The sequence below is a fragment of the Poecilia reticulata genome, linkage group LG22 (assembly GCF_000633615.1).
Source record: "Poecilia reticulata strain Guanapo linkage group LG22, Guppy_female_1.0+MT, whole genome shotgun sequence".
In the NCBI taxonomy this organism is placed as follows: domain Eukaryota; kingdom Metazoa; phylum Chordata; class Actinopteri; order Cyprinodontiformes; family Poeciliidae; genus Poecilia; species Poecilia reticulata.
In genome coordinates this window covers 89794-103163 of record NC_024352.1, presented here as the reverse complement: position 1 = coordinate 103163, position 13370 = coordinate 89794, and the positions used below count along the sequence as shown (strand labels likewise).

Here is a 13370-nt window from a genome sequence, read left to right as displayed (position 1 = left end):
ATACTGGATCGATAGATAACAACAGTTTCTCCTCACCTGGTTGTCTCCTCCCGCTCAGTAGTTCTTCAGAGAAAGGCAGACGCAGAGGCCTGTCAGTGTCTTTGGTATTTCATTACCTCTCTGCTTAAACCGCTACTCCGAGCTGAAGCAGAAACGATACTTCAACGTTTTCCGTCATCTGACAAGCAGCAAGTCTACTCCACTTTATTCACCAAAAACGTTTTTTTTTAATTCACCAAAAACTGTTCTGTAATCTGGAACGTTCGCTACGTTGAGCTCCAATTATCCGCCTTATCTCGCTGCGCGAGAGGCAACTGCGTCATGCGTCATGGGCAAAAGGTCAAAGGTAACAAGGTGACCAGAGGACTGGCTTATCATGTTATAAAAAAGGCTTATCATGTTGAGGGTACTGCGTACCCCCGCTAAATCTTTTAGGGGTACGCAGTACCCTGCCGTACCCCCTTACTTTCACCCCTGGTGTCCTCTGAGTGTCAGGGAGGGTTTCTACAAATGTGTCTTTACCACGTATATTTTGACATTCCTGCATGAATTGTTCCACATATTTTATCTAATCTGTCTTCTGCTGCCCATAACATGGAGTTTATATACACGCTATTAGAGCATTTAGAGGTTATTGTCACTAAAATGAGAAGAAAAGGATTCCAAGCTTTCTCCTCTTCTTTCTAGAGACTAATCTACTAATCAGATTGAAAGATTGAGTGATGTAAGCTGGAGTCTTTCGCAGCGTCACTTGTGGATATGACTATAGTGACTGGAAGTAGCTTATTATTTTGTTTCAAAAATACATTGAATATTTTATTGTTGCCATAGACACTGACACTTTCAGTGAATAAAGCTGTTTGCAACACATTATTTCACATCTAATCATGGAAGTTGTAAAATCTTTGGCCATGTGAGACTGATGACCTATGTTTAATAGCATCAATAATAAGAATTTGGTTGGTACTTATAAAAGTGTACCCATCCCTATGCGCAACCTTAGTCCAGACCAGTGGTGGAGAAAGTACTCAAAAAATTTACTTAAGTAAAAGTACAAATACACAGACAAAAATGTACTTAAGTAAAAGTCAAAGTATCACATTAACATTTTACTCAAGTAAAAGTAAAAAAGTACTGGCTTTTAAAAATACTAAAGTATTAAAAGTAAAAGTACTTGCTGAATGCAATACCTAATCACTAATATCATTAAGTGTACCAATTGTATTTAATTTTAATACATCARAAATGTGCCATTTTAATGAACAATGCCACAGATAAAGCATGTTTTTATTGAGTTTACTCTGTAACATAGTTTAGGCTTAGATATATGATTCTATGCATCATAATTTCAGGGATGGAAACATCTGGTCTCCTGTCCTAACATAACATGAACTTCACTTTTTTTTGCCACACATTTATTTTGAAAGAAATCCAACTGGCASAGGAGGACGTGGAACCAAGGAGCCACGTAGCAGAGTTGTAGTCTAGACCACCGAACCCAAGACCAAATCAAAACCAGCACCCCATGCTACATGACAATAAAATTAAGTGCACCTATCAAAACTGCTTCTCAAATTGATCTGAAAGATTCACTTTCCCATAAAAACACCTAGATATTAAATACTTAGAGCTGAAATAAATTTAACCAGTGACAATTCAAACTCTTCTTCATTCTGTTTTGCTTTCATCTCTGTGCCACAATACACAGAGGTCTCCTGCCATCCCTAAAAAAATAACACCCTGGGCGGTTGCCCATATTGCCAATGTCAGAAATAATAATTGTCTGCACCATTAAACATAGCAATTAACAACGCTCAACTATGAACACTGTCCAATGCCTAATAAGCAAGAAGTAACCAAGCAGGAGGAGCACCGTGACTGTTCTCATCCTCCCTCCTGCTGCAATGTCTGCCACCATGACAGGTGACGAAAACAAAGAGCAATGAGCATGCTCTGCGTTCCTACGTTCTTGTTTTATTTATTCGCCAATAAAATATAAAGATATTTTAATGAAATAAAATAGCTACTGCAGTGTACGCAGAGCATTACAAGAACAAAGAACGGCTCTCAGTGAGGCTTCAGCACTATAGGACTTGGTCAAGATCCGTCCAGAAGAATCGGATCATCCATGAATGTCATATTACTATATTGCACTTTGGTCACAGCGTTGTCCCATATATGCAACACCTCAGTCAACACCTCCACACAGTAATTCAGCGCATGAGTGACAACTTTTTTTCATCGCAGATGCAACATGTGTTTCAGTCAATACAGCTAGCTTTGCTAGCATCACATCCACGGAGCTTACCTTTCTTTAAGCTTTCCTTCCAAGTGACGTTAAAAATTGGACGAAGTCCCCACCATCTGTGAAAGTGAAGTGCTGCTGATTGTACATGTCGCCATATCTTATGATTTATGCAGCTTTATTATATTAGTGACGCTCAGAGGAAACCACTGCGCATGTCTTGGAGCTCTGTGTGCGAGTAAACGGGGAGCCGATGGGTGACAACATACAGTCACGTTATTGCTCGGATTTTACGRCGCCACCTTAAGTCCCTAAACTTCACATTTTAACGGAAAAAAAGAGCAACGCGACTTGGATGTAACGAGTAACGCGACACTTTTATAGAAATGTAGTGAAGTAGAAAGTACAGATACTTACTGTAAAATGTAGTGGAGTAAAAGTAGAAAGTATCCATTATTAAATCTACTTAAGTAAAGTACAGATACACGAAAATTGTACTTAAGTACAGTAACGAAGTACTTGTACTTCGTTACTTCCCACCACTGGTCCAGACCTCCTGGTCTAACATTTTTTTCTTTTTCTAGGCTTTGCTCCAGACAGTTGATAGGGAGCAGAGAGAGATCATGGAACTGGATTCTGCCAAAGACTGCTTGTTGAGTCTCTGTACTCCTGGAGGTCAAGATGCTATCACACTGAAGGTTCGCTACCTCCATGAACTATGTGCCAAATCAGAGCATGAAGTGAGGAAGCACCTTACAACCTGTGAGAGGCGGTTAGAGGAGATGGACTGTGAACTGGCCCAAATATCCCAAGAGTTAAAGGAGAGAGCGGCTGCCCTGCAGTGGGAACTGCGCTCTCTGGATCAGGCATTTAGTTACAGTGAACCACAGAACAACATAGCTCAGCTTCAGCAGCACTGGCACAGCCTTCAGGTATTGTCTGAATTTTCTTACAAAGGTTTTTTTTGCTGGAAAAAAAGCACCTTCTGAAATAATAATTTCTCTCCCACTGTGCCAACTGTTGAGTAATATAGCTTTTCATTTTTCTGTCAGAACTGTGAGAACTCACTGCTGGATTTGGGTGTCAAAGTTCATGACCTGTACCAAGAAGTAAAATCTGCAACATATACCAACACGTTACCTGCAGAAATTATCAGTTTGGTTGAATCTTTATGCCAGCAACATACCAGGTACCATTATTACAAACAGTTACCTTTTCCTGACATTTCAGCTGCCATTCACAATGTGCACAATTATTAGGCAAGTTTGAATTTTGACCATATTATCATTTTTATGCATATTTTCCAACACTAAGCTGTATAAACTTGAATGCTTATTGAATATAAACATATCTTGTGTATTTGTTTAATGAGGGAGAGTGGGAAGCTAAGGAGATCAACACTTTATATCAAGATCTGTAGAATTATTAGACAGCTTTTTTTCATCATGCAAAATGAACTGAAAAGGAGACTTAAGTGACTCTGAAAAGTCCAAAATTGTAAAAAGTCTTTTAGAAGGATTCATCACTCTTGAAATTACCAAGACATTGGGGTGTGATCACAACTTAGCTGGAGTGCCCAGAGTACTTAATTACAACATACATTGAAAAGACACCCTGCCTACATTTAAGCTTGGTGATGACTCACTCTGGGGCTGCTTTGTTTCCTCTGGCACTGGAAACGTGCTGAGCAAAATGGACTTGATAAACTATCTGGAAATCCTTGGAAAATAAATCCCCACTGTCTGTGAGRAAGCTGGAGCTTTGGTGACACTGGAAAGTCAAACCCAGTGTCCTGAAAAATTCTCTAGACTGATCATCAATGGCTGCAGCACACAAACCAAATGATCCTAATGAACTGGATAGATTTGGCTACAAAGAGTACACCACGATTGATCAGGAGTAATGCCAGAAGCTACTGCCTGGTTTATAAATCCTTTTTTTAGCAGGTCATACCAGCTGAATGATGCAGGCTGAATTTAATCTTTCATTATGGTTCATTAGAGCCTGATCAAAAAAGAATAGAATACTTTGGTCCTTGTCACTCTGCAGGACCAAATTAGAGGTGTCATCTTTGGAGCAGAAGTCAGAGACTGATGATGTTCTTTGAAGAATGATCAGATTCCCTTATTCTAAAACTATAAAGTTTGCTGATGGAGACTTTTTTGCTGCTATATATATATATATATATATGTATAAAAAAAATTCCCTTCTTACCCTCCGCGAGTGGTTTCTTACATCCTCTGAGCTCGGGTCCTCTACCAGAGGCCCTGGAGCTTGAGGGTTCTGCGCAGTATCTTGCATGTGCCTAGAACTGCACATTTCTGGACTGAGATGTCTGATGTTGTTCCTGGGATCTGTTTTAGCCACTGCTCCAGTTTWGGGGTSACTGCCCCGAGGGCCCCGATGACCACAGGCACCACTGTGGTCTTCACCTTCCAGGTCTTTTCCAGTTCCTCCCTGAGGCCCTGGTATTTCTCCAGTTTCTCGTGCTCCTTTTTCCTGATGTTGTAATTACTTGGTATTGCTACATCCACCACAATGGCTTTCCTCTGTTCTTTATCCACCACCACAATGTCCGGTTGGTTCGCTATTACCATCCTGTCTGTCTGGATCTGGAAGTCCCACAGGATCTTAGCTCGGTCGTTTTCTACCACCTTTGGGGGTGTTTCCCACTTCGATCTCGGGGCTTCCAGTCCATATTCTGCACAGATGTTCCTGTACACTATGCCCGCCACTTGGTTATGTCGTTCCATGTATGCTTTCCCTGCCAGCATCTTGCACCCTGCTGTTATGTGCTGGACTGTCTCAGGGGCCTCCTTGCACAACCTACACCTTGGGTCTTGTCTGGTGTGGTAGATCTGAGCCTCTATTGCTCTGGTGTTTAGGGCCTGTTCCTGTGCAACCAGGATGAGAGCCTCTGTGTTGTCCTTGAGTCCAGCTTTTTCCAGCCATTGGTAGCATTTCCTGATATCAGCCACTTCAGTTATTTGTCGGCGGTACATCCCATGTAGGGGCTTGTCATCCCATGACAATACCTCCAGCACCTCGTCCTCTGTTCCCCATTGCCTGAGACATTCGCTGAGCACATCATCCTTTGAGGCTTTGTCCTTGATGTATTTATGTATCTTGGATGTTTCATCGTGGACAGTGGCTCTCACACTCACTAGTCCTCTGCCTCCTTCCTTACGGCTTGTATACAGTCTCAGGGTGCTGGATTTGGGGTGGAACCCTCCATGCATGGTTAGTAGCTTCCGAGTCTTAACATCCGTGGCCTTTATCTCTTCCATTGGCCAGCTAATTATTCCTGCAGGGTATCTGATTACTGGTAAGGCATAGCTGTTTATTGCACGGATCTTGTTCTTGCCATTGAGCTGGCTTCTCAGGACTTGCCTTATTCGTTGGAGGTATTTGGYTGTGGCTCCTTTCCTTGTGACCTCATCGAGGTTGCCATTTGCTTGTGGTATTCCCATGTACTTGTAACTGTCCTCAATGTCTATTGAGGACAGTTCCTCCTGCTATTGTTCCTCCTGGGACTGAGACCCCTTCTGTGTGGACGACCTTCCCTCTCTTTGTGACCATCCGACCACACTTTTCTAGTCCGAATGACATCCCAATGTCAGTGCTGTAGATCCTGGTTGTGTGGTTCAGTGAGTCGTTGTCTCGCTCGTTCTTAGCGTACAGCTTGATGTCATCCATGTAGAGGAGGTGACTGATTGTGGCCCCATTCTTGAGTCGGTATCCATAGCCAGTCTTGTTGATGATTTGGCTGAGGGGGTTCAGGCATATGCAGAATAGCAGTGGGGACAGAGCATCTCCTTGGTATATACCACATTTGATGGACACTTGTGCAAGTGGCTTGCAGTTGGCTTCAAGGGTGGTTTTCCACAGCCCCATCGAGTTTGCAATGAAGGTTCTTGGAGTCCTATTGATGTTGTACATCTCTAAGCATTCAATGATCCAAGTGTGTGGCATTGAGTCATAGGCTTTCTTGTAATCAATCCAAGCGGTGCACAGGTTGGTGTGTCGGGTTTTGCAGTCTCGGGCGACTGTGTGGTCTACCAGGAGTTGGTGTTTGGCTCCTCTGCTATTTATCCCGATTCCGTTCTGTGCCGTGCTCATATATTTATCCATGTGCCTGCTTATCTTAGCCACTATGATGCCTGACATGAGCTTCCATGTTGTAGAGAGACAGGTTATTGGCCGATAGTTGGATGGGACTGAACCCTTTGAGGGATCCTTCTGTATCAGGATTGTGCGCCCTTCAGTTAACCATTCAGGGTGAGTCCCATTTTGTAGCAGCTGGTTCATTTGAGCTGCCAGTCGCTCATGGAGGGCAGTGAGTTTCTTTAGCCAGTAGGCATGGATCATGTCAGGTCCTGGTGCTGTCCAGTTTTTCATAACCGAGACTCTTTCTTGGACATCTGCCACAGTGATGGTTACCGTGGCTTGTTCAGGGAGGTTGCTGTGGTCCTCTCGTACAGAGGTTAGCCACTGTGGTTGCTCTTATAGCCAAGCATCTCAAGGATCACTGATGCCGAATTGTATATTAGCTCATTGGTTCCTGTTATGGTGGTGGTAGGGATTGTTCTCAAGGCTGCATTCACATCTTCAATTAGACTTTCTGATGGTACTTCACTCAGCCGTTGTAGTTGGCGTCGGGGTTGTCTGGTGTTCATTACAGCCATGATTCTCTCTCTCAGGTCACTTGCTGCTTCATTCAGCTTTAACGGTACGTTCATTACTGGGGTTACATACCCAGTTTCTGGGAGGGTAGTTGTAGTTAACTCCCCTCTGACCTGGCGTCCTGGCTCCTCCCCCTATATATATATATATATATATATATAATTAAACGGAAGCAAAAAAAGTATTTTTTCCCCCATGTTATTTATTGAACCTACTTTTTTTTCTGAGTTGCACAGACACGTATTTGTATTGTATGTTTGAACGATTATAAGATCAGTTAATAACAACTGCACTACATTTTATTTCTCTGCGTTGACAGTTTGGAGTTTAGGCTAAGTGACCACCAAGGGGCCTGTTCTACAAACACAGCTCATTATCTGAAGGACTCTATTTCTATTATGCAACAGTGGACCCACAGCAACCCTTCAGACTTAGTTTCTTCTGTGCAGGTTTTCTCCTCGTCTCTCAATCATGTCACATATTGTGCTGTTATGTATTATATATTTTATACCACAGATGAAGAAGCAGAATATCAGCAATAATTTAAAATATATTACACAGATATGTGAGCAAAAGTTAAAAAAAATATTTCTCTCTTGGTTTCAGATGGTCACAGAYGAAGTTGAAAATCTGCAACACAATCTGCATGAAGCACTTTCTCATCAACAATTTCTAACAGCCTGCCTGACACAAGACTTGTTTGAGACGTTTAAGAAAGAGTGCTTAGAGACTCTTGAACATGTAGATGCACACAAGAACTTTTTAAATCAGAGCTTGAAGGTAACTACATCATAGAATTGTGTTTCTAAATCAATGTTTTGTCGGATCAAGAACGAAACATGATCTTACAAAAGTAAGAGTAAGAAACATGGTGTTTCATACGTTGAATAAAGTAACTTAATTCTAATACAAAAAACCTTAATTCAGTTTTCTCTGTTTTACTGAAGGAAATTGAACAGAGAGGCGAACAACTGCCTGATACTCAGTCCTTGGATATGTCTCATGTAAAACTGGGGGAAACAAAGAGTACTGTTGTGGCACCACCACGTAAGAACCGTAGTTTCCATGACAAGCAAAGTACATCCTTACCCAAGACGTCTACATCTGTTATGGATGAATTAATGGTTCAAGTTGAGGAAATGCAGACTCAAACTCTGAAACCCAGTTTAAAACCAGCCTTGGAAGTGTCAAAAAGTGCTACATGTGAAGAAATTTCACTGATTCCATCCAGAAGAAAATCAAAATGCTTAGAGACTGAAAAACAACTTGTCCATACAAAGGTGGAGTCTGACATGAGGAAAGTTATAAAAACTCACTGCAGGGAAATCAGTAGAAGTGAGCTTGAGAAAACAAGTGATGCTAAATTGCAACAGAACCAGGACTATTTTAAAATTGCACCATCTGGAGTTACTACTGTTGAAAAAAATACAAGTGTTGTGTGTCCACAGTTTGTTCAAAGTTACCCTGACCCAACTCTTTTAAGACAAAAAGAGGTTCTACCTCCCAGACAAAAACCATTGAGTCCAAAATTTTCCTCTAAATATCCTGAACAACAAATGGTACAAGCAAAGCTAACTGAAGTCAGCCATGGGGAAGAATCAAAACTTATACCAGTCAGAAGAAAGTCAAAGACTGCCGTCCTAGCTGCAACTTGCAGGGAAGTTGCTTTTGATAGTTGGAGTACAGAAGTTGACCCTGAAGATAACAAAACACCTGTCAGCTTGGAATCTTCAGATTTGCTCAGAGAATCAGAAACAAAGGAAACCAATGATGAAGATAACAATAAACCTTCTCTAGCCAAAAGAAGATTAAAAGGTCAAGAAACACCGATGGAGCATATCGCCAAAACATTGGCAGAAAGCCATCCCCATCCAAACAGTGACAAGTCTTTACAGAGTTCTAAAGAGCAACGAGTGTTTGTAGAAGAAACTGAACCAAGTCATCGGAAGTTGAACCTTGAAGTTCGGTTGGCGTTAAATTACTCTGCCAATATAACACCAAGTGTAGACCCTGATGATACCCAGCAAGAATCAAACTTTGCCACAGAAACCTTTATAGACAGTCCTTTTTTGTCACCCAAAAGAAAATCAGAGAAAACAGAACTGTGTATTGTACAAGCCTTTCAGATGGATGAGGTTGAAAGTAATACGTCTTTTCAGTTTGAACAAAGTAATAATGAATCTATGGCTCAAGTATCTTCAGATGAGCTCGTCGGATCAACTGACTCTTTTCTTAAGGACAAAGGTAAATTTTCACCAACTGAATGGATCTCAGGAACATCAAAACCTTTGCAAGACACCATTGCAAAACCTGTACAKGATAAATTAATGGGGCCTGAAGGACAGAATCCTTTAGAAGAAACAGAAACTACCATTTTAGCAGAAATAGCAGTCATACCAATTAGGAGAAAATCAACATTTAGTGACGTTTCAGCATCTGTCCGGCCTGCCACTATGGAAACCTACAACCTGGAGTATAATAAAACAAAAAAAGAAATTGGAAGTGGAAAAGCTACTGATCAAGAAGAACATGAGCTTGTTCTAACCACAAGGTCCAATAATCTTGTAAGTTATCAAGAACATTTTAGCAAGGAGAAGGCACAGGGAATGGAAAATGATCAGATCAGATCAGGGGGAAATGAAAGACAGGCTGAAGTACTAGTAGTGGAGTCAGTTAAGCTTATACAAAACAAAAGAAAGTCAGAAGGTCCAAAGCTTCCTCTCGAACACTTGACTAATGATCAGGTTCCATCAAATGAAAAGTTTGATACTGAGAGCTCAATGCCACCATACACAGAGCAAACAGATTTTAATTTGGCAGGAACTGAGCTTAGACAAACAAGAAAAGATGTAACAAGAGTTGAGCCTTCAGCAGGTCCAGAGTTACTATGTGCTACTGAAACACGCACTGATGTAGTCATGACACATCGTATAGAAAAGCATAACAGCCTTAAACTTACCACAGCAGAAAATAACAGCAAGGACAATGAAACTGTAGCAGAAGACATCAGCTCAGAAAAAAAGAATGATTTCCAAGACCAGGATCAACAAGAAAAGGAAAAGGACACAGTTGATCTAGAAACAAGATTTCTACAGTCATTAGATATTTCTTTCCACGAAGTAAAAACCTGTGCTTCAGCTCATGCTAATGGCTCTAAGGCAGACATTTCATACAGTTCAAGTATACCATGCAAAACATCCGACACAGGGCTGCAGGAGTCTGAGCACAAAGCCAAAGAAACTCCTCATCAAACTATTTCTCAATCTTTAGAAAGAAATTTGGACATGGTTTCTGAAGTACAGTGCCTGATTTCTTCTGATACTACAGATGTTTCCACAGCGTTACAACCAGAGACTATGGCTGTTGGGACTGGTGCTTTAGAGATGAAGGATATAAGAAAGGAACKTAACCCAGAAATAGATTCTTCAACTCAGCCATTAGATACACTAACTACTGATCGGGAGGAATATAAGTGCTTTACAACCACATCAAAAAATGTCCYTGTTACCCCAGAATCTTTTTACAAGGAGGAAACACTGGTGACGAAAGCTTCTGATAGTCAGATAGCTGAAGCTACTACTGAGTTGATGTATTTTAGAGGCCAACCAGAACTTATAGCTTCAGTTATGAATGAACAAAGTCCAGACAAAACTGAGTCACAGAATCTAAGTAATAGTGATACAAATAAAATCCAAAGTCAATGTGGAGAAGCTCCTTCAAGAACACAAGATGACAGAAGACCATTTTCAACTTCTGTAGTGGGACTAACACATATTTCATTAACCAAACAAAAGTCAGAAAGTCCCAAAAATGTTGATGAAATGAAGGCATCTGGAACAAAGACAGAAAATGGCAATGTGGGCAACCAAACTATTGTACAACAACACAGTGAAGTAGCTAAAGAAACTAAAGTTCAGATTCTGGAAGATCAGACTCTACAAGGAATGAAAGTAGCCACAGTCATTCTTGATACAAGGGAAAGATGTATGGGTGAAGCAAGTTATCTTACCCACGACACTTGTGCATTAAACCATAATGCTAAAGAGAATGAGGAAGACATTTCAACCATTCCATTAAATTCATGTCAGGAGTCTGAGCATAGAGTCAGAGGTTCTCCACAACAAACAATTACCCAGTCTTCAGAAAGAGATCTGGACACTGCTTCCAAAGTGCAGCTTTCTTTTTCCTCTGACTCTATAGATCTGCCAAATACAGCTAATTACATATCAAATTTGTGGAAAAACACAGACAAAATTGAGAAGAAATATTTGATTCTTGATGTCCCTGCAGCCATGTTCAGTCAAATAAGTGAGATAGCGCTAAATCAACCTGATACAGAGTCTCGAGGCAAAAATATTTCCAACAGACATAGCTCTGCTGTTTCTACACTTGCTTTGTCTCAAGAAGAAAATACTGAGCTCACAGAAATACACTTAACAGAGAAAGAACATTTAAATCTGAGAGGAACTGTGAGCGAGCAAAAAGAGTTTGAGCAGAAGGCATCACAGGAAATATATGAGAAGCTTAAGGAAAGTTCTATGCAAGTCAAAGAGATCAAGGAAGAAAGGTTTTCTCATAAGGAACCTGACTGCATTCTAGATCTAGATATCACTAGCAGTCCTGAGGTAATTGACAACACATGCRTCACAGGAGATGAGACAGTTAAGGAGCCTGCTGAAAGCATTTTCCAGAAAGATATTACTGAGCTGAAATATTACTCAGCTGAAATCAAGGCTCCTGGTTTGGAAACAGCAATGGCAAATATGACAGAACTTATAGAAATAAGCTTTTATGAGCAAGACCAACTAGATCAGATTGAGACTAGACTGGCAAAGGAATGCAGTATTCCTGTTAAACGTCCCACTCTTCTAACACATAAGTGTGATGCAAAATCTGTCACCTTCGAGAGATCTCAAATACTGACCAAAGTCCGTATTCTACAGCTAGATATACAGAGCAGCCAAGAAGAGAGTGATCCCACCTCTACTGAAGAAGAAAAAGAGACAGACATAGAAATTGATCGAACACTTAACCAGATTGAAAAATATATAGTTTCTCTCAAGCCAGAGGAAGCTACATCTACAATGAGTGAGATAGAAGTGCAAGCCAGTAGTAGCGAAATTGTAGGTAGTGTTGCTCAAGCTGGCTCTGTTCAGCTCACTTCTTTTGGTTATGAGTCAGTACACCCACAGGAAACAAGAGTCATTGAAATATGCTTAAATGACAAAGACATAGGTCACAGAGAAAAAGAGGCACAGATAGAACTTTTGAGAACAGAAAATGAAAAGGCTGGGCCTGGCAAAAGATATAGTTTCATGAAAGATCATCCTGAAATGGCAACAGAAACACCAAATTATTTTTCTAGCAGCCTTGGAGAAAAATCAGAAGAGTCAGGGAAAACTCACAAGGAACCTAAAGAACAAAAAGTCCTACAAGCCAGTGCTGATGGGCAGGAAAACAGGTTTGTCAAAGTGGAGGAGCCAGAAATAGATGGAATAAGAGTGGAATCGCAACAAACTGACTCCAATGTGTCTCAGGATGGCTCCTCACAACCATTGTCTTCATGTGATGCGGACACTGTACTTGATGATAAAAGGACCTCTGAGCAAGATCATTTCAATACAGAAGTACAGAAGCAAGACATCTGGAGAACCATACAGGAAAGACATTGGAATCTGTCCCAGAATCTGAATGACAACTCTATTACAGAAAAAGGAAAACAGTTGTTTATTTTACAACCAGATACTCGGGTGCAAAAAACCACATCAGTAGTTACAATTGCAAAGATGCCAAAGACTGATCCAAATGAAACATGTATACAGGGAGAAAGAGGGATAGAAAAGCAAGACCTAATTTCTTTAGATGTTTACCCTGAAGAGATGTTAATTTTAGATTTAAAACAGCAAGCATTTGTTGAAGCAAAGAAACCTGAAATAGATAATAAGGAAAAAAGTCAAGATTACAAGCAGCTAGGATCCGGCAATGGTGCATTACTTGAGGTAGATAAAGATCCTGGTGTTTCAGAACAACCATCTAAACTGGTAATACATGACACTGATGTTGGACCAGAGACCTTTTATAAGAACTTTATTGAAAATACAGAAATCTTTGTGAGCCCTTTTGAAGTCCGAATTGCAGACACTGAAAATCAGCTAGGAATGGTGCCATGCATAAAGACTGACTCAGTAAAACAAAGCCAAGATGTAGCAATAGCAAAGCAAGGGTTAGAAAGAATTAAAGAAGCTGTTCAAGAAACTTTTACATCATTCATGTTTCAACCTAGCTTGGTCCAAATGTATAAACACTCAAAAGATCCAAAAGAAAACATTGGTGAACAACAAGTGACAGAAACTGAAGAAAGTACAGTCAGTTCAGATCTACAGCTTCAAACTCCTGATGATGAAGTAAAGCTTCAGACTGTGAACTTGCCAAAGGTAAGTCA

General features: G+C 40.7%; 1 protein-coding gene across 2 annotated transcripts in view; it reads left to right on the top strand.

Annotated features, from left to right (window-relative positions):
* The window catches only part of LOC103458066 (nesprin-2-like), a 240386-nt gene extending 232355 nt beyond the window's left edge, over positions 1 to 8031 (top strand). The window contains exons 49-51 of one of the 2 annotated variants that reach the window (XM_008398614.2): positions 2830 to 3177; positions 3298 to 3434; positions 7876 to 8031. In XM_008398614.2, coding sequence (XP_008396836.1) covers positions 2830 to 3177; positions 3298 to 3434; positions 7876 to 7936 — 546 coding nt within the window. In that variant the 3' untranslated portion in view covers positions 7937 to 8031. Of the gene's footprint in view, positions 1 to 2829; positions 3178 to 3297; positions 3435 to 7534; positions 7691 to 7875 lie in introns of those variants that run through there. The other variant, XM_008398613.2, reaches the window with a different exon arrangement.
* The last annotated feature ends 5339 nt before the right edge of the window (positions 8032 to 13370 follow it).